Raw genomic sequence first — 27,148 nt, forward strand, 5'->3', positions numbered from 1 at the left:
CCTTAATGCTAACACATAATGGAAAATGCCATTGTGGATAGGAACATAAATTTTTGTGGAAACCAGCGAGTAATTGATGTCTCCTCCCCATTTAAGGGTTTTGTATTTGCCTATACATGCCACAAGTTGGTGGCAAAGAACTACTTTTGTCCAAATGAATTTTCAATTCCATTTTTTTCTCACTTCAACTTGTTTCCTTGGCAACACGCTGCCACCAGATGGGGCCAAAATGTTTTTTGCTAGGGTCTGAGCACAAAAACAGTAAATAAGGTTAGGTTCCCCCCAAATCTGCAAATAGGCAAATTTGCTAATACCGTACCACGACTACTGCACTGTAGTGCAATTATTTTAAACATATTTAAGAGGATATTAAGCATACGTACGTGTAAATGTACACATTATCTGTTACTTCAATGATGAATAGAGGCATCAAAATGAGCCAACTTTGAAAGAAGCTGCCATCTTTTTGTAAATGGGTGGACTTTTAAACAATGAAAACAGTCTTCAGAAAAAATGGACGAAGTGGGAAGTGTAAGTTTACAACGTGCTAACGCGTCCAACTGGATTTCACTGCTCACGTTACGTTCTAAAAACATCGACGTGTTGAAATGTACGTTTTTGATAGGATGCGAGAGAACAGTCATGCATTGTTTCGCTACAAAATTATGTTGCGCTCTATTGGTCTGGCATGCGCACATCATTTTTCATAATTCTTCCTAAGTTGTTGCTGTGGAACATGTCCTTAAAAGCACTGCATGTAAAGTACGTGCAAAATCAAACAAGTGCTGTCAAGAATATAGGAAACAACCACCTCGTGAGCTCATCAGATCCTCCTGTGTGCTTAAAAAATATATATATATTATGCCACATATTTCAAGATATGACTTAACCTTGTGGTAAAAATGTGATCGTGACACTTTTAAAATGACCTCACTTCAATCCATGATGGGTTGATATGTTGGACCTGCCAAAAACATGTAAAACACACCAATATAGAGTTCATGGGCCACAACAATAGGTACAGCATGTACCAGAAATAATGGAAAAACATTTTGTTGTTGTCATTTGCGTTCGTTAGTTTGCAGTGGTGTACAAGTGTGCTGTAGCATACTGAGGTCTGTTTCTAGTACTTTGACCGACTCAAAACTAAATAAGGCAACCAAAACCATTTATAAAAAAAAAAAAAAACCTGCACCACTGCAGACTACATCCTCAATAAAATAACAACAACCAAAAATAAGCATACCAGTGCATAAATACAACATAAACACACATGGGAGCTTTAAAGTTGAAATATGTATAAACTGTTTTCGTACAAATAATAGCAATCATTTTTACTCGCATATACTCAATTACTTGTAGAGTACACAAATCCCCACACAAGCTCAATGCTCCCATCTAGTGGTTCTAGGAGGCAATACAACAACCCAAGTACACTTTGAGAAAACTAGGCCAGCCTTAATAATATAGGTATATATTTATTCATACGTACATATTCATTTATATCGGTTAATTGTACAAAAAAAAAAGAAATAAAGGAAAAGATTTACAGTAATTGTATGAACTACAGTCATTGTCAATTTTAAATATCGCCCATATGTCAATGAACGTTCTGTTTGGGGGGGCAACCGGGTGGGTGCGTTCACCTCTTGGGTTCTATCTCCAGTGCTTTTGTGTTCTTAAATGTCAGGGGAACAGGGAGTTTGCTTTCTGGTGATGTTGACACACGCCGACTCCTTAATGCTTTCCTACCGGTAAATTCAAAGTGAGCGTTGACACATGGGCCAATGGACTAATCGTTAGCGTTGACACATGGGCCAGCAGACTCCTCCATGTAATTCAACCTGTATATTAATGTTAGCGTCGACACATGGTCCAACGGGCTCCTCGGCACTTTCCGATCAGTATATTCAGAGCTAGCCTTGACATATGGTCTGGCGAATTGCGGTACGCTTTTCGCCCATGTTGACACATGGGTCAGCGGGCTCATTCATGCTTTACTACTGGTAAATTCAGAAATAACCGTAAAAAATGGGCGAGAACACTCCTTTGCACATTTCAGCGTTAGCAACACCGGCCAGGCCCATTAGATTCCTTTATACTTTCCTACCGGTAAAAAGTGCATGTTGACGCATGGGCCAACAGACAAGCAGAGTTAACAGTGACACATGGGCCGGCAAAGCCCTTCGTGCTTTTCTACCAATATATTCCGAGTTAGGATTGACACATTGACCAGCAAGTTGACACAAGTGCCCCTCTGCATTTTCCTACTGGCATATTTAGATTTAGCCTTGACAAATAGGCCAGAAAACTCCTTTGTGGTTTTCAGCATTAGCGTTGACATATGGACCAGTGGCGTTGACACATGGGCCAGCGGACTCCGTCACACATTCCTTCTGGTATATTCAGTTAGCGCTGACACAAGGGCCACCGGACTACTTCCAGTTTTTCAGAGTTAGCATTGAAACATGGGTCAGTCAGCTTCTTAACGCTTTCCTCCAGTATTGACACATGGGCCAGCAAGCTCCTTTATGCGCTCCTTCCTCCGGAGTACACGGCTGCCATTTTGACACGTTCCCTAATCCCACGTGTAAAACCCCGCTCAAACAAAACGGCTCGAGCGGGATTACCCAGGGCTCATTCCATCTCGCATTATCCCACAAAAATTATTATAATCTTGACTCAAGCTTGTTTCGCCTCCAATCCATTTTGGGGACATTTAGGATGCTTTAACATTCCACGTTTCAGTCTCAGTTTGAGTAATTTAGTGCAGGATAATAGGAGAAAGGAGGGCAACGTATACAAATGAATTAAAATCTTTCTCAAGTGGCAGGTCATGCCTGAAGAGATGTCTCACTCAGGGACATTCAAGAAGTAATATCAGGGGGAGACAGGGAGAAAGAAAAAAAAAAAAAAAAAAGAAAAATCCTACTTACAATTGCACCTAGCCTGGACATTTGTGACGACAGAAACACAAAATCTTAGAGGAGACACTGAATGCAGAACGAGGCAGGTGCAATCGGAGCCACGCCAAAAGAAATTAAAAAGGCAAAGAAAGGGGAGTTGAATACAGAATGAAGTGACACCTCCATGGGGTGGGGGTGGGGGGATGGGTCAAAGAAAAAAGCAGGTAGTGGGAGGTTTCAATACTTCATGGGTCATTCACAACCACAACCCCTTCTGGCCCCCAGGAGTCAACGAAGGAGTATTAGGGCCACACTTGATTGGGGGGGGAATGAGGGTAAAGTCAAAATATTACCCCAAAAATCCTCATTATTTCACAAAATCAAAATGGTCATTTTTACAACGATAAAGTTTCAACGTAAGGGGAAGTAAAATTTTTGTTTTTCTGAATAATGCTGGTATATTAAGATGGGATGTAATTGAATTAGAACTAAATTGTAAATCACAGGAGTTGTAATGTATGAAAATAAGGTCGTAATATTAGATGTCAAGAGTATTACGACAAAAAATGCTGATTATTACAAATAAAAAAGGTGTAATTTTACGAGAATAAAGTTGTAATGAGTAGAAAAATGCACCAATTTAACGTGAATAAAACTGTCAATATTACGGGAAAATGTAATACAATTATGAGAATTGGCAGAATATCAAAACATTTGGGAAAACAAAACCTAGTACTCCGTAAAAGGTAATAAAATTATGAGAATTGCCAAAATATTACAAAATTAAAAAAAAAAAAAAATATTTTTACAGGAATAGTTTGTTATTTTTGGGATAGAAAAAACCTGCCCTAATTTAATGTAAATAAAAGCATGATTATGAGTATTCACAAGAATAAAGGTGTAACATCAAAAAGATTTAAATGGGAAATGTCATTATCACAAGAAAAAGTTGTAATGTTGGATGACAGTTGACATATTCCATCCATCCATCCATTTTCTGAGCCGCTTGACATATTCCAAATTTTTTTAAATATTTAAAATGTCAAATAAAAAATCATTACCAGAAAAGTTTCTGGATGAAGTTAAAATGTTACATTGAATAAAGCAGTAATATGAAAATACATTTTTAATTTATGAAAATAAAGTAATATTACAAGCAAAAATGATATCAATTTTAGAGAATAATTGTAAGAGACTCAAATTTACACTTTTTTTTGGTCCCTTTAAAGAAATTTTAACAAATATGAATTTATGACAGGTTTGTAGAGAGCGGAAGTGGCTCATGAAGCATTTAGGAATTGTGACACTCACTCATAAAAATTATATTCTAGCAATATTACAAATTTATTTTTGTAACATGACTAAAACGTAAACTATGCTATTGAAAATATGTTCATCTTTTCAGTGTGGCCCTACTACTCTTTCACACAAGTCGATGAAATCAAAGCAGAACATGGTTGGCTTTTTCTTCCTGTTGATCTACAAGTAATCATCTTTTTTTTTTCTTCCTGTTGTCATCTTCTTTTTCTTCCAATTGTTCGTCCGTCAACCCAAGACTCCCACAGTCCTCACTTATGTACATTTGAGTTTTGTTTTTTTAAAGAACGAAAAATAGGTGTCACATGCAACATTTGGCATCTTCTGCAGTCCCCAAATGTGTGCCGCTTTTCATTTTAGAAAAATAGTTTGTCTTTTCTTCCCGCCCTTCGCCAATGAAGCACATAGAGACAAGAGAGACAGGGGAGGGGTACCAACCTTGGTGTGGGTGTGTGGTGTGTGTGTGTGTGTGTGTGTGTGTGTCCAGCGAGTGGGGCACATTGTTAGTACAAACCTAATATGTTTTGAAATGTTCTTCTTTGTAAACAGTCTGGATGTTGTTTCGATAAGGTGCAAAAAGCAGACAGCTTGCTGTGTTTTTTCTTTCTTTTTTTTTTTTTTAAATACATTTTTTGCTGCAGTTCACCAGGTTGTGTCACTTCTTTTGAGGGGAGAGGGGGATGGGGGACTAGGCGCTGACTCTGGACTTTTTCCAACAGTACAGGATGTGAGATAAAAAGCTGTTTTCTCCCCATCAAGATTGTTTTTAAATGTCCTTTGCATTGCTTTTTTTCATTGTATACATTCAAGCAAAGCCTACTTTGACCCCATGTAAGGACAGTGTGGGTGTTTCATTTTGAAAGCTCATCCAGGGGCCATATTGGGTGGTCCAATCATAAATGTACATTCTGATGGCAATTAATACGATTGGATGTTGAGAGAAAATCCGAGGTATTGTGAGGCCAATGGGGTTGTTGTTACCGTTTTCTCCATTCATTTTACACTAGTGATAACATTAATCCATTCAGCCATTTCTATACCACTTAACTGCTGGAGCCTATCCCAGCTGTCTTTGGGGCGAGAGGCGGGGTACACGCTGGACTAGTTTGTTTGCCAATCAGTGCACACTTTAACCCACTGAGAATTAGAGTGGGCCAAATCCATTTTTGCCCTTTTGCAGAGGAGTGATTTAAAGTTCCGCGGTTGGTTGAAAAATCTGAGGGATTTTTATCTTTGTGATTTATATGAAAATTATTACTACTTCGAGTCACTGATGGTGTAGTGGTACACTCACCTGACTTTGGTGCGGGCAGCGTGGGTTCAGTTCCCACTCGTGACGGTGTGAATGTGAGTGTGAATGGTTGTCGGTGTCTATACGTGCCCTGCGACTGCCTGGCGACCAGTTCAGGGTGTGGTCTGCCTTTCGCCCGATGTCGGCAGGTTTAGGCTCAAGCGCCCCGTGACCCTAACCGGGATTACTACTTCTCGATACAGTAGTTAGTTTTACAGAAATAGTGGTTTACCTCAAAGTTTTGTTCATTCCGACTATCTGTCAAATCTATAAATAGTTCCTGAACAATGAAACTTATACTAACTTGAGCTAAGAGCACTGCCTACTTTATGACTCTTCTTTCAATCTCTGAACCTCACTTTCTTTCTGGAATGGTTTTGCAAAAGGTGAAACCTGGTTTCATGGGCGCGAAAATGGAAGCTGGCCCAGCTGCTGCGCTGATGTATCAGGAGAAGTGATGACTATAATAATGGACTTCACCCTATTGGTCAAAATTGGAACTAAACCTTGATTTAGATCAGTATTCATCTGAAATACATGCCTTTTCTCAATTCATTTATGCACTTAGCTTGACATAAATGGAGTTAGCCCACTTTAGTTCTCAAAGTCTGATGTATACACACAAGTATTCACACTCAAATTCACAACTATGGGCAATTTAGTCTTCAATGAACCCAACATGCATGTTTTTGGAATGTGGGAGGAACGTGTAGTACCCGAAAAAAAAACTCGCAAGCACAGGGAGAACATGCGAACTCCACACAGGAAGGCCGGAGATGAGATTCAAACCCCGTACCTCAGAAGTGTGAGGCAAACCTGTGAAACACTGCTGCGTCGTGCTGCCACTGACAACATTTGTGTGAAATAAAAATAAATTAAGAGTGTGGAGTGTGTGTTACCCTGCACTGTTTTGGTCTCTCTGCAGCTTCAAAAGGGGGACACAGCAAGAATGTACTGCTTGACCAGGGGAGGGCGGGGATCTAGGAAGGAAGCTTGTATAGGAGAGACCCCCGGGACACAGGGGTGGTGGGAGAGGGGGGGAAGACCGATGTCGATGTCTTTTGCATCATAGCAGGACGCAGCAGCGGCAAAACCTCTGGCGGCTGCCACCCACGGAAGGCGGAGGAGTCACGGGGGCAAAGTATGCGTGTACTTTGATGTTAGGCAGGTGGGTCTGCGGAAGCACAAGAAGATACGAAAATGTGTTACCTGACTCCTCTGCTACTCGTACATGTAACATTATTCCGCTGTGCCTTACTGTTATTTAATCCCAGTTGACGTACTTTTACTCGTCTTAGTCAAGGTTAATTATCTGAGCCGCGAGTGTGAGAGAGTATGTGCGTGAGCTGAATATATTGCAGAATGTGAGTGTGAATGTCACGATAAGGCGCTTTTTTTCCATTTAGTATAATGTGTTGTCAAGATGCTGTTGTGTGGGGGGAAAAAAGTGAATTGACCGTAATTTCTCGTGGGGTATTTTTTTCCCTAAAAAAACAAATAAATCAAAAATCGATAGAGCATATTACACATTACTGTAAGGACAATCTGTTCCCCCCCCCACCCCACATTGTATGGAGAGATTATAGGCAAATAAACAACATCAGTTTAAATCATAAAATATCTTGTCTTTTAAGTGTATTCAATATAAAATAGGTTGAAAAGGATTTACATATTATATCATTGTATTCTGTTTTTACTTACATTTTCAAAACATCCCAACTTCATTCGAACTGGGATTTGTAATTCAATTGTAATCCCCCCCAATAGGAATGAATCAATATCTTAAGTTTCCACTATATTTGCGCCTTAACTCCTTTAGCTACTGAAAGACAATGAAATACAAAATTAATGAATTAATAATGTCAAAAATATCAATTGAATAACATAATAAAATATATTTATCAGTCCTTAGATACATTATTAAATATCCATCCATCCATCCGTCCATTTTCTGAGCCGCTTCTCCTCACTAGGGTCGCGGGCGTGCTGGAGCCTATCCCAGCTATCATCGGGCAGGAGGCGTGGTACACCCTGAACTGGTTGCCAGCCAATCGCAGGGCACATACAAACAAACAACAATTCGCACTCACAGTCACACCTACGGGTAATTTAGGAGTTGTCAATTAACCCACCATGCATGTTTTTGGGATGTGGGAGGAAACCGGAGTGCCCGGAGAAAACCCACGTAGGCACGGGGAGAACATGCAAACTCCACACAGGCGGGGCCGGGGATTGAACCCCAGTCCTCAGAACCGTGAGGCAGACGCTCTAACCAGTCGTCCACCGTGCCACCCTTATTAAATATGTTCAATGTAATTATTAAATATATATCACAATTTTAAAAAATTACAACCTTTGACCTCGATTAGCTTATGTTGTTAGCATGCCTTTTCCAGAAATGGCTTTCGTCAGGCTTCTGCTTGGCTGTAGGTGACTGGTGGTTCGGGGTAAGTGCCTAACCTGTTGTTTTGGCATGAACTTTCATCCATTTGAGACCCTCGATGTTGTCAGCAAAACCCACTCACCCTTAGCCTCTTGATGCCGGCGCGGGTGATCTGTTGGCAGTCATAGAGCTCAATGCGATCCAGACTGTGGCAGCTCTTCAGGTGCTCCAGCGAGGCGTCCGTGATTAGCGGGCAGTTGTCCAGCTCGATCACCTCCAGTCGGTCGTGGGCGCACGGCCCGCTGCCCAGGTGGCGGATGCCGTCGTCGGTGATGAGCTCGCAGTGGGATAGACTCTACGGGGAGAAGGAAGTGGAAGGGTTGAAGAAGTTTGTGACTGCAGCCTGGCCATGATGTGCTTGCTGTGAGTCAGCAAAATGATGCGCACAACACTCACTAGAACCTGCAGCCGAGGGCAGTAGATAGAAAGCTGTATGAGAGTTCCATCTGTAATCTGAATTAAAAGGGGGAAAAAAGATCATAATTGCAGACTGATGTTAATTGAAAATTATATTATATTCTTCAATATGGACAAGCTTGCACCAGGGTGCTGTCGTCCCTGCGCCGTCCTGTTTCTTACCCCACGGTGAATACCATGAAAACCAAGTGAAGAGTGAAAAGCGCGTAAGGCCTTGTAATGTCACACACAAAGAAACTACTGATTCGTAATATTTAGGAAAAGTGTTCAGTTTTATCTAGAGCCATAAACTACATTTATAACCACAAGGAAATGATAGCCCAGCTTTATTCTGATCCATTAGTCACACAGCACACTGAGTAGTAATGTCATTGCTACAGAGAAAACAATGGTGCGAGACTGTGTTCTACACTTAATAAACGTTCACAATAAAACGCCAAGTGTGCTTCTAAATAATAAAATGCAGTTACATTTATAAAGGGTATACAGTGAACCCCAGTTTCTCGTGGGGAAACATTATATCGAAACGTGAATATTGGGGTAACACTGTACTGTTGTTTACTTACTTGCACACATTCTTCTAAATCCATCTTCTCAAGCTCGTGACAATTCTAGAAAGAAATTCAATAGATTATAGTGCCATTTACTGCAAATTTGTATTATTGAACTTCTACAAATGTGCCAAATTGTGCTTCTACAGATCAATAGCTAGTGAACATTTGCATTTATTAGTCTGGTTACACTCACCCTTGCTAATGTTGTGAAACCCACATCTGTAAGTTGAGAGCAGCGGGCCACTTCTAATATTCTAAAAAAAAGAAAAAAGAAAGAAAAAAAAAAAAAAAGAGAGAGACAGCATTGTGTAACAAAATAATAGCATCGCTCATTGTCAGTGTCAAGAAACTCTGCATAGTAGAATAAGAAGCAGTTTTGCACACACATTTGATCACAACAATATTAAAGTGTTACCTTAGGCGGGGGCAGTTCTGTCCAAGTGCATGCAAGATGGCGTCCGTGATGTTGGCGCAGCCTGACACACACAGGGACTGAAGACGGTGACAGCCTCGACAAATGGTGATGAGGCCGTCGTCTGTGATTTGCTACTCGTAAAGACAGGACGTGTGTTTTGATGCAGGAGAAACAAAGAAAAAATTCACAACTAATGAATGCCCCGTAAAAAAAAAATTTATTTGCCTAAATTAATAATTTAAATTAAATATACCTCAAACTCTTATCCCAAAATGTTTTAAAACTGGCATTGCCCTTAAAATAAATGACTTAAGATGATTTGATTTGGGAAAAAAATGCACCCTAAGTCTGATGATGACATTGTGTGTATCGCCACTCTGCAAGCCGTACAAATACCACGTTCCCTCTAACATTTGAGGTTAGTTAGAATTCAATTACAAAATTACCAACCAACGTTACCGCTAACGATTCTAGCTTTACTTCTAATGTTAGCGTTAAGGAAGACCACAATTAGTTTCAGTTTCAGTTCCAATGTTAGCTTCTGACATTAGTTTGAACATGAGCTTATCATTAGCATCCAATGTTAGATTGGACAGTTACTAACAAATGTTATCACTCACGTTACCTTCCCAAGTTAGATTTCGATATCCGCTTTCAATGTTAGCTTCTGAAATTAGCTTCAAACATTACCTCAAAAGTTAGTGCTAAGGAAGACCAACGTCAGCTTCCAATGTTAGCTTCCAAAGTTATAATCCAGCGTTATCGTTGGATTCCAAAGTTAGCTTTCAATGTTAGCTTCTGAAGTTAGCTTCCAACATTCACTTTCGATGTTAACTTTTGATATTAGCTTCCACTGTTACTCCTTAACATTAGAGCTATGGAAGACCAATGTTAGCTTCCAAAATGAGCTCCCATGTTAGATTCCAAAGTTGCTTCAACATTAACTTTATCGGAAGTCAACTGGAATCTGCCAAAGTTGACCGGTTATCAACAGGTGGCTGACGCTGGCCACTCCTCTGCTAACATGGTGCCTTAGAAGAGCAATTCATTTGGTTGGCATCTCAAGGATTTACGGAAAGAGTACAAAAAATATGCGGTGAGGGGTGGATAGGTGTGTTTTTCAGCCAGGTGGATAGATAAGATGAGTTTTGCCAAAGGCCAGTCACGAATTGGCAAGGGTTCACTGTACTTCCACTTTAAGATGCTTTCATATTGACTGCACTTACCGAGCATGTTTGCAAGTTGAGCGTGACCAACTCGGGACAGTTCGCGCCAATATGCTTCAGTGCCTCATCTTCTAGCTAAAAAAGGAAAAACTGACATTCTACAACATCACAAGTGAAACTCAGCCTAAAACATGACAAACGTCAAAGCGCACCTGTGTACAGCCTTTCAGGAAAAGCCCCCTGAGCCCCGGACAGCATCGGACCAGGGCCTGGATGCCGTCCTTAGTGACCTGATCACACCAGGAGATGTTGAGTTGCTCCAGCAGGGGACATCCCTCACTTCAGTGGCGGAGAAAAACAAAAAGAAGTGAGATAAAAAAGTGAAAGCCGTTTTGTAAACTCGGGCCTTGTTTACACGCGCAGGATCAGTGTGTTTACTGATCCTGAAGCTATAGTGTCCACACTGTCAAATGTTCAGATCTAAATTGTTGTGTCCACAGTCCACACATCGGGTCACTCTGAAATCCAGTTTGAGCAACTAGATGGCCTACTGTTCTGATGTCATTAAATTAATTAAAAAAAAAATAATAATCTTGATCCAATCTGGATTCGGACTTGGCTGTGTGAACGAGGCCTGAGGAAAATTATGGAACTGAAATATCCCTTCCCCTTTGAGTGCCTATTGCCGAACCAATTTATAAATTGATAACTATTACATGATAAAAAGCCATCTGGATCCAATCTGTATTTGGGTCTGGCAGTGTGAACGCTGCCTCAAGAAAATTATGAAACTACAACACCCCTTCCTCTGAGAGAGGCTGTTGCTGAGCCAAAGAATATACAAATTGATGAATATTATACCATAAAAATCTTTCTGGCTCCAACCTGGATTTGTGTCTGGCAGTGTAAATGAGGCCTTATGATAATAATGAACAGCAACCGCTCGCCCTCCTCGTGTGAATTCTGAGGGAGGCTGTGGCTGGCCCATGAAAAAGCATTTAAGACCCTGAAAAGTCATTTCTGTGGTTTTTTTTTTCTAAATACATTAAATATGTTGGAAGTGTTGAAAACATGCAAAGACTGGTAAGACTTTAGTACTGAATTGCTGAGATAAAGTGTAAAACAACTTCTCACTTGACCAGATTTCTTGGCCGTGACTAAAACGGCCGTACACTGACACAACCAAGGAACAGCACGAGTCGCCCTCTCCCAATATATAAGTATCGAGCGCCTTCAGTGGCTATTCGCTGCAATTGACAGTTCCTAATTGATAATAACTTATCAATTAGGAACTGTCAAGCAGTCGGCCATCAAGCTATGCCTACAACCCCCCCCCAAAAAAAGCATCTTCTTTGAAATGTTATGCGTTTTTTGGGATAAGGTATCACGACCGTGTGGCCTCACGCACGACGCTCAGAGCAACGTCCCAGCAAACCCGGACAGCTCAGCCGCCGACGCACACGCCAACAACCCACCAGCGGCTAGTTAAGTAGTCGCCCGGGTTGGGTGTTGGGATCCGCCCAACTTGCGACAGCCGCGCCCGCGCAGGCTGTGTGACGCACATACTCTCTGTGTGACAGACACATACTTGATTGACAGCTGAAGGGTAGCATTCAGTGACATGCCCACACAGTCCTACACCTCGAGGGCAGGCTTTAGTTTTGATGATTTGGGGAGCCTTGTGTTATATAATTGGTCATTTTTTTTAATCATTCAAATTTGGCAGATTTGTTAACAACACTTCTATGTGGTGTGTCAAAATTGTTTGGTCCTTTTACAGCGTCTTCAAAAATAACTATTACATAATGAAAAGATTTCTGGATCCAATGTGGATTCAGGGCTAGCAGTGTGGATCAGAACAATTTGATTGGACACATGCCAAGTGCTGATTTTTTTAAATTTTTTATGTTCAGACCTTTTTGTACAGTCCAGTGTTATGCTAGTGTGCTACTCGTGGGACATACCTGAGGGCTTTGAGCGACAAGTTGGTGATTGAGGTACATGATGCAAGGTCCAGGTGCTTCAACTTTGGGCAGAACTTGCTCAGGCTGCTACATGTACTGTAAAGACAAGAAGATCAAGACAAAGGTTTTGCCATGTAAACATCAGGCAGCTTAAATGTAACGTATACATCAGAGCCTGCGAATTTGAATGTTGTATGATTCTGAATTTGGTAAAAGATTTTGGGAAACTCCAATAAAATTCAAACCACCTTTGCTTATTCTTTGTATTTTTGTAACACTTTTATCCCAAAATAAGGAGAAACCTTCACAAGGACCGTTAAGAAGGACAGTGACTATAGCATCACCATAGGCATTGTCACTTGTTGTCAAAGGTCTGGCAGAATGTTTTGTTGTTTACAGAGAGGTTAACTTTTTTTTAACATGTAGTCACCCAAGTAAGAATGTCGCAAAATCAGACACATAATGCACATGTGTGACGCGACCAATTCCTCGCATTATTTTGCTATTAGGGGTAGGTCTCGATGCACATTAAATCCATACCTGTCAGTGATCTTGGTGCAGCCATTCAAACTGAGCAGCTCGATGTTCCTGCAGTTCTGTGAGAAAGTCCTACACACACACACACACGCATGCATGCATGCATGCATGCACGCACACACACACACACGCATGCATGCACGCACACACACACACACACACACACACACACACACACAGAATTGACATTAGACTTGACGGCATCAGAATTTAAATCCATCACTCTCACTTCTCACCTCAGGGCACTGTCGCCCACGCCGAGGCATCCCCGCAGGCTCAGCTTCCTCAAGAACCCTCCGCATCGCTTTGAGATGTTCTCGACCACTCGGCCCTGCAAAAGAGAGAGAGAAAAAAAAAAAAACACGCACACTCAGTCTCCTCATGCAACTTGATATGAGCACACATGCGATGAGATGCGAAATAAACCATAGCCCACCTCGATGTCCCGCTGAAAGTCAAAGAGGTCAATCCGCTGCCAGTTGCTTCCATCCAGAGCCAGAACATTCCAGGACTGACGGCATATGCAAATCGTTGTCATTGGACACAATATATAAACTACAAGTACGATTATGTGCACACTCAACTCACCCGTGAGACCTGGGCACAGCGACACAGCGTTACCACATCCAGGAAGGAGAAGATTCTACAAGACAGACAAGGGTAGTTTAGAGCAGAGGTACCTAATAGGACGAAACTGGTAGTAATGTAGACACAAAGGAAATATGCAGACCTATCAAGTGTATTGCAACTCCTCCTGATCAAATGCTTTATTCGGAGCAACTTTTGCACGTGGAGCAAGTGGGTGGGTGTGAGGTGTACAAGCGTTGAGCGGAGGTTCAGTGTTAAGAGATAATGTTGCGGTTTGAAACAAGAAAACATCAAAGAGAAGTTTACTTTGTTAATACAGTTTAGTAAGTTTAGATTGTGTGTGTTTCAAAAAAATGCAGCAATTGAAAATGGTATTTCCAATACTTGGTTTATTTTTCCCATTTTCAGGCACTTTAGGATGAGTTGTGCTTTAATTTTTAATTGAAGAACAGTTTTATGAATCTTTCCAGTTCAACACACATTGTTGGAAAACCATCTACATCAGGGCTGGCCAAAGTATGGCCACGTACGGGCCACAATAATTGTTAAATTGAATAAACCGTGACATATACAGTTTTAACATTTTAATTTTATTTTATACTTGATTAGGTATAACTAAATTAATTCTAAATAACAACATTGACCTGGCATATCTTTCCGTTTTGAAAGTCAAATGCGGACCTTGAGCACAAAGGTTTGCCCACCAATGATCTACAAATTAGCAATACTAGTACCATGTGGTCACTGGAGGATGTGTTAGTTCTGGAAATACGTACTACAGTCCATCTCATTTTGGGGGAAAAAGCCAGGCAAGATAAATGACCATCAAAGTAGTTAACATTTTTAATAGAGTCCCTGAAAAGTGAAATCCACATGTTTGTTTTAAATGCTTCATACATGTTTCAAGATAATTGCTGCAAATGTGAAAAGACTGGCAACTATGAAGCACTGAATTGTGGGGCTAGAGGTTTAAATACATTTTTACTTTTTTTTCTGCATTTTGGGGGATGGGGGAGAGGGGCGGGGGGTGCGGCTAAAGTGGCACCCAAATGACAAACTTGGGCTTCCGGTATGAGTGGCCCCTGGCCCACTAAAGAACTTCAGCTGCCCAGTGATGTAGTTGGGCGATCGTTCGGCAGTCACATGATGTCCCCACATATGATCATTTGGCTTGTGTGCTTATTTTATGATTATAATCCGTAACTAACAGGATTTTACATTGTGTAAGATACCATCGTTTTCATAGAACACGTATACCCAGATATCTACGGTAGTGGTATGTGATTGACAGTCAACAGTTGAGCGGGGTGTGGTCTCAGCACATTTAGTAGACACACTCACAGCGTTCCAGTTTTCTCCATTTTCAAGCCTCATTTTGTTGTTTGTTGTAAAAACACTCATTTCTGTGGTGTGTCAAATTCACAATAAATCCCAATTGACATTCTCCAATTATTTATGATACTGGAAAAGATTTTTGGACCATGTTGATGTTATTTTAGCACAGGCGTGTCAGTCAGCTGCTCATACTTTTTATACACAATGTGGATCAGATGGGCCCAACCAATCAGGCATTACCTCCTCCCACGTTGAGGTCACCTTCAAGCCCAACAACTTCATGAGCTGCTCACAGCACTATAGGATGCTGTGAGCTAGTGAAGAGTGTAATAGTCTGGAGGTATCGAAGCAGTGAAAGTACATATGGGCGCGCGAGACAGAGCCATGAGTTACGGGCTTCATTTTGCGAAGAGGCTTATGTACTTTTTTCCCCCCCTCGAGTCTGAGAACAATTTCAATGTTGTGTAACCTAAAGGCGTCTGTTTTTAATTAAGCATCCAGGGAGCATTTGGGACTAAGGAGAAATGTGCATCCTGCTGTTTGGTTGATATCACCGCCAGAGGGCATGTATGCATTCTGTGTTTGTTTTTGTTGGAAGACGGAGGAGGCCAGTTGTGTCTTTTCAGTAAGAGATTCAGATCTGTCTAGTCTGCATGGAGTTAAAAAGGTGACAGGACAGATTACGAAAAATTTACTTTTTAATTGCTTGCATACAAATAGTTAGGTCTGCCTGCCCACCCATCAAGTGTGACATTAAACTATCAATAGCCATCCTTTTTTTTTTTTAAAGCACTTATCATTAGGGTCGCTGGGAACTAGAGCCTATTCCATCTTAATTTGGGGAGAGAGGCAGGGTACACCCTGGACTCGGATTGTAGGACACATAATACAGTGCCATGAAAAAGTGTTGGTCCCCTTCTGAAATTCTTATATTTTTTTCAAAAATTACCCCGAGAGCATAGTGACGACTCATCTATGAGGTCACAAAGCAAACCAAACCAACATCTAAAGCACTGCAGGCCAGCCTTGTCTCAGCTAAGGTTAGTATTCATGACTCAACAATAAGGAAGAGACTGGGCAAAATGGCATCCATGGCAGAGTTTCAAGACGAAAACCTGCTCACCAAAAAGAACATAACGACGCGTCTTCCATCCATCAATTTTCCGTAACGCCTATCCCAGCTGACTCTGGGAGAGAGGCCGGTACAGCCTGAACTGTGCGCCAGCCAATCGCAGGGCACATATGAACAAACAACCATTCGCGCTCACATTCACACCTGCGGGCAATTTAGAGTCTTCAATCAACCTACCATGAATGGCGCTTGGGATGTGGGAGAAAACCGGAGTACCCACGCAGCCACAATTCAAACAATTCCGCAAGGAAGAGTGGGCCAAAATATCTCCACAGAGATGTGAAAGACTCATTGCCAGTGATTAAAAAACAAACAAAAAAACAAAAAAAAACGCTTGATTTCAGTTGTTGCTGCTCAGGATGGCCCAACCAGTCATTAGGTTTAGGGGGCCATTACCTTTTCACACAGGGCCAGGTAGCTTTGAACAGTTTTTTGTTCTTAATAAATAAAATCACAATTTAACAATTTCATTTTAGGTTTACTTGGGTTATCTTAGTCGGATATTTACATTTGTTTGGTGATCTTAAACACAATTGGGGAAACTATGCAAAAAAAATAGGAATTTGAGAAGGGAGTCAATACGCTTTCACACCAATAGATAATTTGGAATCTACAATGAACCACACATGCATATTTGTGGAATGTGGGAGGACGCCGGAGTACCAAGAGGAAACTGACACAAGCCGGGGAGAACATGGAAACTCCACACAGGATTGCTGGGGTATAGATTTGAAACCTGAACCTCAGAGATGTGAGTGAAGCAGATGTCCTAACCAATTACTGTATTTCAACCTGCGTCCATCAGATTAAACAACCAAGTAAATGTTTTGTGAGCTGCCTGCTTCCAAAATCGTATATATGTGATCGAGCCCTTCTGAACTTTGCCCAATTGTGACAGTCACAATGTGTCCTCTGCATTTTCCACATGCACGAATCTGTGCATTAATTGACAAGTGAAATCCAGCAGCTTTGTGATGAAGGGCTGCCTCTACAAGCAAAAATACAATCCAAAATACAATTTTACTGTCTTTATGGGTTTTAGTGTTTTCTTCACATTCTCGGCTAGTTATAGCTGCTAGCCTTGCCGCAAACCCCCTAGCTCCGTCTCCGGTTGTCATGGTAATCAAAAGCCCCACAGTAGGCAGCCAGATTGAGCAGTGGCTCATCAGAATCAGAATCAGAATCACAATCATCTTTATTGGCCAAGTATGTTGCAAGACACGCAAGGACTAGGTCTCCGGTAGTTGGAGCCACTCTAGTATAACAACAAACTGCCACGATGACGAAATATACATTTAGGGCACAAAAAACACGAGTGTGGAGCGCAATGAAAGAGAACCACTAGTGTGGTGATACTGATATAACAGGAATTGTACAAATGATGGAGAGTTCTCAAGCAATTTAGACCAGTTTAAAGTGACTAATAGTGCAATGATCTCCTACAGTGCCGACTGTGCAAATGGTGCAGAGTTCTCAAACACGAGTGGGCAGTAGTAATCAATGACAGTATGCAAACAGTGCACAGAGATAAAACGGTGAGTGCACGAATAATGTAGAAGTGTCCCGACAAACACTGAGTCATGGTACCAAAAAGCATACGTCATTGAAATTGGTCCCACAGAAGAGGGGCAGGATGAGCAGTGGCTTATTTGCATTACACAGGACTGCCGCACAAAAAAAGGGTGCAATGTGAGCTATAATCCTTGATCCTTGGGGTATTTTGATGAAAGTCTGTCACAAACATGAAGACAGGCGGGAACTGTTTTCAATTTTGAAAAATATGCATTATACATATACAGTACTTTCAATTTTGCATTTGCTATATGCCAAAAATAAAATAAAAATCAGAACGTCACTCACCGCAGCAACAGCTCCTTAGGTAGCTTCTTATTGATGACTGCCTCATCGCTGTTCGTGAACATCTGCAAGAGGCGCCAGAGAGATGTCAGCAAAAGACCACTCAAATTCACTCAAGGGTAACTGATGATAATGTAATCTCGTCAGCAGAGATAGCTTTTAATGTCATGGAGAGGACGGGGGCGGTGAGCAGGTGATAAAAGAAGCAAAAAGGGCAAAATAAATTATATCAGGAGAGAACTTTGAACAGTTGAGTGTAATGTGATCAATTTGAAAACCCCAAGATCAGAGAACATTAGTAAAAAAAAAAAAAAAAAAAATGCTTTCACAACTGGGCTGTTCTGGTTGTCTTAGAAGATCTCATCTGCGCAGGCTTCATCGGTTAATTTGCATAGGCTAGATAGGACAGCTCTAGCTTGAATTAGTGATACTGTATGTCTCACGCATTGTATCAATCTATTGGGATGCAAAAGGTTAAGTCTTTAAGATGCATTGGATGGCTGCCTGCCAATAACAGTCATTTGGGTGGGGACCCCCCCTCATGAAGATTGCATTCAGTTGTAACTAGACTTTACACCGATTTTATCGGACTGATCGGTATCAGCCGATATTTAGCATTTTATGCTGATCGGCTTTAATGTCATAATTTCACCGATCCAATCAATGACACAAAAGACGTTTACTCCACGTTGCCATCGTGCACAGTATATTTGAATCCAAAAGTTGGTTTATTTTTAGCCTTGTCGCGCGTCTTTTGACGTAGTATTGGAAATATCTGACGGCCAATAAAATGATTAAAAAAAACATGTCGGCGGTGTGGAACAGACAACACGTCTGAGACAGACAACACGGAATGCCTGGATCAGACTACAAGAAATATGATGCTCTTTCACAATTGCACTATGTCAGACTACTGCAATAAAATCTTGTATTCCGATACCACCGCATCCCGTTTTCTACGATCATTGGGTTTTATCTTGGCAACTCAAATGCGACTGGATACACTCGTTACCATGGCGACGACAACAAGAGTGGAGCACGCCGACTTTGTATAAGGAGGACACAATGGGGGGAAAACGTGTGTTGGTGATCACCGGTGCTCAGGACAGGAGAGGATGTTCGTTTAAGGCTTGCTTGAGGTATGGTCCCGTACTTTTAAAACGATACGGCTCGCAAGCAGGCAACAAAACATTATGTAGCCTAGCAAGCTAGTGGTACCACGAACGGTTGGACGTAAACATGCAGGCGTTCTGTCGAATCATGCTCTAAAGCTTCGGTGTGGGTGAAGTAATGTAATTAAAAATAAGGTAATTTAATTACAGTAAGTTAGCACCCATTATTTCTGTCATGTAATGTTGGTTTGACCTGACTGATTAGAATACACGATCTGACTCGAGCAGTGATTTCCAACCTTTATGGAGCCAAGGAACATATATATATATTTTACAATTGAAAAATCTCACGGAACACCAACAAACAACAATATCACAAAATGTGGATACATTAATTACTGTATGTACTTCCTGCCATCTTATAAAAGACCATTTATCATTCGTTCTCTCTGTCACTATGCCTCACTGGCATAAATAGATGAACAAAGATACATTATTTATTGTAAATATAATTTTTAGAGCAATTAAGGACACAAGTATATACAGTAAATGAACAGGTCATTTAAATAAACATTCCTCCATCTTGTGATCGGATCGGTTATCGTTTTTTTAAACTCACTGAACAGTGATCGGCCCCAAAAATCCTGATCGTGTAAAGCCTAGTTGTAACCACAGTCGTAGTAAAGGCAGCTGAAAGCCAAAAGTGGCTGTGTTGTTATTTGTTAGACGCTTGTCTCTTTCAAAGGAATGAAAGGATGGCATTGTATGTGTGAGATAGGCGGTGTCATAAGCCTTCTCCTCTTTTTACAGATAGTTGGGTTTCCACACCAACACTCCGACTAGAGCTGTCCTAGCTACCATATGTGCATGAAATGATGAAGCCTGCTCAGATGGGAGGTGAAAGGTCTTTTACGATCGATTTGATTTGCAATTTACTCAGTGCCTGATAATGAAATGACCTGGATGAATGAGAACATTCACAGGCATCTTCCAACGATCTGTGCATAGGAGCATTAGGGCCACAAAATAGTTGTCGGACAACTGCTTTCAACACAACAGCGCAGGAGAGATGAGAGTAAAGTCAGATGTCCGTGTTCTCGTCTACGGGAGGTGAAAATGTTTGAGAAACAACTGTCGAGTAAAAGGCTTGTTCAGTAAAACTAATTAGTTTTTTGTTTTAATGGTTTAAAGCTATTATCTCCAACTATTTTTTGTTAAAAAATAATAATAATCACCCAAGCCACTACAACAGTAGATGACATGATGCTGATAAAGTGCATCAGCTTCTGATACAATTTTTTATATTCTTTTATTTTTAGGGACTATCCTATACATCCCCACGCTGGATCACTTGGTGGCGCTCTAGAATGACATAGCGGAAATGACGTATTTACCTAGGAATGGGCAGGCCCATATATGGACAGCGCGCAGGTCGACTGAGCTATAGAGAAAGGAGGAAACATTCGGGGTTGGGAGGAGGAGGAGGAGGAGGAAGCAGGACAAGCATTTAGCCTACGTCATATCGTAGTGATAAAGGCTTTGTTGTAATGTCGAATTCCATAGCTAGGGGGCGCCAGATATCACATATTATAGCTTTAATGATGTCCAGGGTTTATAACGGTACCGATGTAAGACGTTTCGACTCACTGTTATTCATTTGATTGTTTTATATTTATGGCCCAAGTGTTTTTATACAGTACAAATATTTCCTATAATTATGATTTTACTGAGTCATCTTGGATAGGCTCCAGCACCCCCGCGACCCTAGTGAGGATAAGCAGAATGGAAAATGGATGGATGGATGATTTTACTACTGCATTAGCATAGGTTAGTGATAGATCATGGTACGTTCTAACAAATTTGGGTTCGGTTGTGGCCATAGGACCGGCTCGCCATCGAAAAACCGAGGACCACATGTATTCCGTTTGTGAAAGACTTTCACACAAGACCAACGACATAGGGGAAAAAGCGTGATTTGACGGACAGTATGAAAAAGGGCTGTGACGTGATGTGTCTTTAAATAAAAACACAAAGGTCACAGAACTATTAATTTGGTTGTATAAAAAGAGCAGTTAAAAATACATGGGGATCTAGGTCAAAGCCAGCCTGTGTCCTTGTATGAGTACAACATAAACACACACACACATATATATATACTTATATATCGAGAGAGAGATACACATACATACACACAAACAATTGCTATGAGGAGAGGGGACATATTTGTTATTTAGATTTCGGACAAATTGACTCTGACAACTCACCTAGTGCTCTCTGGCCAAATAATCCAGAGCTCTTTCCAGGGTCGACCGGCATACATTGTCTCCCCCTCCCCGCCCGCTCTTTTGTAATCCAACATAAAATGAACCCGACGCCGCGTGAATGTGAGTGTTATGCGTTCTCCAGCGGCCCATCTGAGGTCACGGAATAAAGCGGTCTTAAAAGCTGCCAGAGTCGTAACCTCCAGCTAGCCATCATTTTGCTGTAGAACCGTATAAAGCAACAAATTACTACCACGTACACAATAAACTGATTTTAAATCAAATTGAAATATGCGGTGACTTTATGCTCACCCTGCATGCCATTGTGTTAACCTGTGACATATATAGCATACAAGATTGCATGGCAGACTTCCATGTCAATACATGTCCCACTCCCTTAACTTTGATAACATCTGACGTGATATAACAGAACACAGCCAGCTATGCCTTTCAAAAAAAAAAAAAGGGAAAATCCAGAACTAAAAGAATTTGTGTGCCATTTGTTATGAAAAAAAGATAATAGTACATTTAACAGTATATAGTAGCATTAAATTAGTAATTAAACAATCAAGCAATGCACAGCACTCAATCCATTTACTTATATGCAATGGGAAATTACCCAAGTTCACTCAGATTGTCTGAAAATTATTATTTATTCACTACAAATAATGTATCTTTGTTCATCTATCTATCCCAATGACATATAGTGACAGGCTGAACAATTAAAAACTCTTCTACTACAGGTATGTGCAAAGAAATATTGGAATATCGAGGGACTGTCCATTTATTTGAATAAGTTGTTTCAAAAAGTGAAGCTTGTATGTTATATTAGTTCACCACACACAAAGTGCAATATTTCCAGCCTTTATTTGTTTCAATTTTGTCGATTATGGCAGAAAGACAGAAAAATAAACAAATCCAGTATTTCCCAAAATTGGAATATCATGACAAAGTGCAACACTGTGTCACAATCTTGTCAGCTAATTAAAGCAAAACACCTGCAGAGGTTTTCCTCCGAGTCTGGCTTTGTAGGCTTCAGAATCATGGGGGAGACTGCTGACTTGATGGTTGTGCAGAAAACCATAATTAACCCCCGCCATAAGAAGAAAAGGTCTAAAAAGAAATTGCAAAAGAAGCTGGACGCTCACAGAGTGCTGTATCAAAGTACATTAACAGAGTGTTAAGAGGAAGGGGAAAATGTGGCCGGAAAAGGTGCACAAGTGACATGGATGACCGCAGCCTTGAGAGGATTGTCAAGCAACAGCGATTCAGAAATCTGGGGGAGCTTCATAAGGAGTGGACTGAGGTTGGTGTCAGCGCATCAAGAGCCACCGCATACAGACGCCTGCATGACATGGGCTACAGCTGTAGAATTCCATGTGTCAAGCCACTCCTGAACCAAAAACAACATCAGAAGTGTCTGTGCTAGGCTAAGGAGAAAAAGTACTGGTCTGTTTCCCAGTGGTCCCAAGTTCTCTTTTCAGGTTAAAGTAAATTTTGGATTTCATTTGGAAATCAAGGTCCCAGAGTCTGGAGGAAAACTGGAGAAGCACAAACGTTAAGCTGCTTAAAGTCCAGAGTGACGTTTCCACAGTCAGTAATGATTTACGGTGCCATGTCATTTGCTGGTGTGGGTCCATTGTCTTTTATCAAGTCCAATCAACTCAGCACTTCATGCTTCCCGCTGCCAATTATCTTTTTGGAGACAATCATTAGGGAACAAAAACCCCTAAATCCAGTCGATCTAAAGGCCAATATCAAAGGAACTTGGGGTACAATAACACCTGAACTGTGCCAAAGGCCGAACACCTCCATGTCATGCCACCTTGATGATGTAATTAATGCAAAAGGAGGCCCAACAAAGTACTGACGGCATATTACTTTAATACACTTTTCAGCAGGCCAATATTTCTGTGTTTAAGATCCTTTTTTGTTGGTCACATGAAATATTCAAATTTTGTGAAATACTGGATTTGTTAATTTTTTGTCTTTCTGCCATAATCATCCAAATTAAAACAAATAAAGGCTTGAAATATTTTACTTTGTGTGTGGTGAACTTATATAACACAGAGGTTTCACTTTTTGAAACAAATTATTGAAATAAATGGACTTTCCCTCAATAGTCACATTTTTTGGCACATACCTGTAGATGGCAGAAAGTACAAAATTAACCTGTGTAACCTATTGCCATTCATAAATCAAAATACATTAATCACCCACATATTTCCGGTTCACAATTAACAAATGCAGCAATTTTAATTTTTTTCTATGAACCCCACCCCCAGCTATTTACAGCTTTTGTGCGCTTTCTGAAATGACCAAAATGCCACAAGATGCCACCAAAGCCCTGTAGAAATAAGAATTGGTGTGAAGGAACTATGTTGAAGTGATACATCTTGACTGAGAAACAAGCTTTGTATGTTGGGGAGCTCAGTTAGGTTTGTCAGTGGAAGTTAGAGAGTCTTGAAAATCAAATAATCTGTGAGTAATTTTTAACACTGGGAGTTTGAAATGATCTGTGTTGGGACCATGGTTTGTGGTATATTCACAGCACTTTAAACTTCTAATATAAGAAATTATAAAAAAAACATTAGGTGGGGCGTCAATTACTTTTACTTACGTTTTTCGCTATTCATGTCAATGCTTAGTCCTCTTCCCTCACGAAAATCTAGGGATTATTGCAGTCTATAATTTATTGTTCTATTGTACTCCTCACATGCCACCACTTTGACCTTGCAAAGCCCTATGTTGCATGATTTCTACAGCTGCTGCATAACCTTGCAACTCAAGTGTATTACTGTAATAGCTTTATGTTCAACTAAACAGACTGAGATGTATACTCAGTGGGTAATTTTGTCAGTAAATCGAAGAAAGATCATCTAGTCCAGTATATAGCATATAGTCTTTATGACATTTTTGTTTAGTGGTATGCTGTTTGATTTTTTTCTACAGTAAAATATGGGTCAAAGGTTGGGAAACACTGATCTAGTGTAACAGGAAATAACAGAAAAGCAGCACAAACCGGAAATCCACCTTCCAAAACACACATATACTCCTTTACTTTGAAGGCAGACAAGGACCTGATTTAGTCTGCTGTCTGCAGCTAACTTGCTTTAGCAGCTCGACTGCAGCTGTTAAGACTTGGCAGGAGGATGTAGCGGCCTGAATCTTTTGCTGTTGCACCGTAAAAACAATGATAAAAATGATTAAATACAGTTAAAAAAACAAAACGTATTGACAAATTCCATCTCACTTGGGGATTAAACGCAACATTAAGTGGCCAGTCTCGCCGAGTTTTCAGTGAATATATCTCCGCCCCAAAATACACAGCAAGCACTTCTCTACCGCAAGTAGAAAATAAAGTTAACGTTATTCAACGACCGCAAGGCCTCGACTGGCGTTTCACGAACAGTTGGTGGGCTCTGTGGTTAGTTAAATGCCATTGTGGAGAAGGTTCAGGGCCTGCGGTCGGCTGTCAATCTGTAGCTAGCGACAAACCAAGACAGCACAACAAGCCCGCTAACAAAAAGAGCAATATAAGCCACACACCCAAATACGAACTTAAATTGTGGGCTAAAACCGGCTACGCAGCTATGAACTTTGATTTTACAGTCCGCCTTTGGTTTACATCCTGTAGCTTCGCTGTGTTTTGTTTTGATGGCGCATGATAAAACATTTAGGGACCTTTAACGCACCACGCGACGATAACAACATGAGCCGACATTTATACCCCTTTGTGTCCTCCTCGTCGATATGATAAATCAGCCGGGGCCTTGTCGTTGTTGTTGTTGTTAGCACAGAGCAACACAGCTAATCCCAAACGGTGCTCGAGCCGCGTGAATGTCGCCGCCGTTCATAGTATTATTTTGGTCCATGAATGTAATAATGGTGGTCCAAAGCGAGGCCCTGTGACGTGTTTAAACTGCGTGTCAAAGGTTTCGGGAGGGGGCCAGGTGAACTCACCTCAAAGCGGCTCCGCGAGACGCCGTTTACCTCTTTCCCCATGTTGGACGCCACCGCTTGCCTCCTCGGCGGTGGCTTCGGGTGCGGGCGCAGTCGGAATGCAGCAGACGGGGACGCTCTTCCTGCCGATTCCCATCCACGGCTATCATGCTACCGTCCTACCCCGGGTTGGGTAGCGGGATTTTGGACGCCACGGATTGGAGCTACAACACAAATACCAGCTTCTTGCTTGCCATAAATAAAAATAATCGCACTGTGTGTGCGCACAGTAGCCAGCCAATAGGGCCTTATTGGCGTTGGTTCGCCCTCCCTCTCCCTTCCTCACTCGCTCCCTCCCATCCACGCACACAATGGCCCGATACATCACGTATAAAAATACAAACAGAGAATTTTAAAGTGGATGTCCAAATGTAAAGTAACTACTATTCCTCAAATCATGCCATTGTTTATTTTACACCACAATAGATGAAGACGTTCATTTCATGCGCACGACTCATACATTTAAAATGAGGACCAAATTATCCTTTTCCCACCATGACAGACATTGTAAAAGGTCATTATTTTTATTTGTACTGACACAAGTCGCATTTATGCTTGCTCACTTGATTCTAACAAGTTTATTTCCCACTAAGGGTTCTTTGGAACTTTTGTTATTGTCGTGGGAGATGGCACTTCCTTGTTTGTACGAGACCACGCCTCATTGTGAAAGCAGAGCCAATCAACATGGACCTTGTCAAATAGCGTCATTCGTCCTTCGCTGTTTCTTTCACAATTAAAAACGGTTAGCTTTTCTCAAAAATGACGTACTTATGTATTGAATTTACGAATCCGTTTTTTTTTCTTGTTTTAACCAGGTAATATTTTACTGCCATATATTTATGAGGCTATCGGGACACGTTAGTTCTATTGTGATGTCAATCTTTACGATATAGTTTGATTACTACATATTATTGCTTACTTTACTACACCTTAACCCTTTTTTATTCACAGTTTCTGATTTATCTTATTTTAGATTCCGATTCCAAAATTACTTCATCAAACTTGTCACACGTCCTGGAAACGTAGGCGGTCGGATAAACTAGTCGCCAGCCAATTGCAGCGTATACCTACAATTCATAAAAACATGGTAATGTTTATCTTACACCAAGTCAGAAGATGACGTTAAATTCATACATACACGTCCCATAAATGCATACTTTTTCACCGTGACAAACAATACAAATGTTTGCTTTGCTCTGCCATACAAATCACCTACATTTTCCTTAATTCTAACAACTTTATTTCCCTCCAATGTAAAATTTTAGACAAAAAAATGCAATAACAAATTAATAAGGACTACCATTACTGCAATTTGCTTTCCGTCACTATTAAAGAGAAAATTCATACTTCAAAATTATACCAAAAATGTCAGAATTAAGAACTAGGTCATCTCCTTTCCATCTTCCAAAGGCTAAAGAAATTAAATTTCAAAATATTGCGATTGATCCATGTAAGGATTTTCTAAATATAAGCTTTAAGATAGATATAAACATGTGTACGTTTGGTAATTAAGACATTGGAACATTAGAGTATTCCCCCCCCCGGTACCTTAACTGGAGCCTTCTGGGACTCTTTCCATTCCTGGGTAAATTGTAATGATCTAAGTATTCCAAGATTAACTTTTCAACTTATTAAGGTTGGTCTTCAAATGATAATGAAGATAATGGAATTCGTGAAAAATACTTAGATTTTATTTTCCAAATACTTCATTCACAAATGTCGTTTTATGAAAGCCACCCCAGTCTTTGCGGCGTATCTTAAATGAAGTGGTTTTATATCGGAATTTGTAAGATACTGTCAACTTTCTAAAGCCACATGCATATATGAATATTATGTTACCTAATTCCTGAG

At 40.7% G+C, this 27,148-nt stretch overlaps 1 protein-coding gene across 3 annotated transcripts; it reads right to left on the reverse strand.

The window, feature by feature from the left end:
- Positions 1–1,517: 1,517 nt before the first annotated feature.
- Positions 1,518–25,559, reverse strand: fbxl20 (F-box and leucine-rich repeat protein 20). Of its 3 annotated transcripts, none has more exons than XM_061700842.1 (15): positions 25,259–25,559; positions 17,926–17,987; positions 13,599–13,653; positions 13,447–13,521; positions 13,247–13,341; positions 13,014–13,082; positions 12,474–12,569; positions 10,722–10,848; positions 10,570–10,644; positions 9,344–9,474; positions 9,122–9,182; positions 8,941–8,985; positions 8,354–8,410; positions 8,040–8,252; positions 1,518–6,688 (listed from the first exon to the last, which is right to left on the reverse strand). In XM_061700842.1, the coding sequence occupies exons 1-15, from the start codon at positions 25,298–25,300 to the stop codon at positions 6,581–6,583; spliced, it is 1,311 nt and encodes a 436-aa protein (XP_061556826.1). In that variant the 5' UTR covers positions 25,301–25,559; the 3' UTR covers positions 1,518–6,580. The 3 variants fall into 3 exon arrangements, with proteins under 3 accessions (XP_061556826.1, XP_061556827.1, XP_061556828.1); XM_061700843.1 differs by lacking the exon at positions 25,259–25,559 and adding an exon at positions 21,299–21,356; XM_061700844.1 differs by lacking the exon at positions 25,259–25,559 and adding an exon at positions 19,654–19,750.
- Between the last annotated feature and the right edge of the window lie 1,589 nt (positions 25,560–27,148).

This window comes from Phycodurus eques, chromosome 16 (assembly GCF_024500275.1).
Source record: "Phycodurus eques isolate BA_2022a chromosome 16, UOR_Pequ_1.1, whole genome shotgun sequence".
Taxonomy (NCBI): domain Eukaryota; kingdom Metazoa; phylum Chordata; class Actinopteri; order Syngnathiformes; family Syngnathidae; genus Phycodurus; species Phycodurus eques.

What these genes read in the sequence shown, in the direction of transcription:
- fbxl20 (XM_061700842.1), bottom strand. Translation starts at nt 25,300, where the DNA reads ATGGGGAAAGAGGTAAACGGCGTCTCGCGGAGCCGCTTTGAG. An exon ending in TTGTCGCTCAAAGCCCTCAG is followed by an intron (nt 10,849 to 12,473) that starts GTATGTCCCACG and finishes CCGCCACTGAAG; the next exon opens with TGAGGGATGTCCCCTGCTGG. An exon ending in CCGGCATCAAGAGGCTAAGG is followed by an intron (nt 6,689 to 8,039) that starts GTGAGTGGGTTT and finishes GTGCTTCCGCAG; the next exon opens with ACCCACCTGCCTAACATCAA.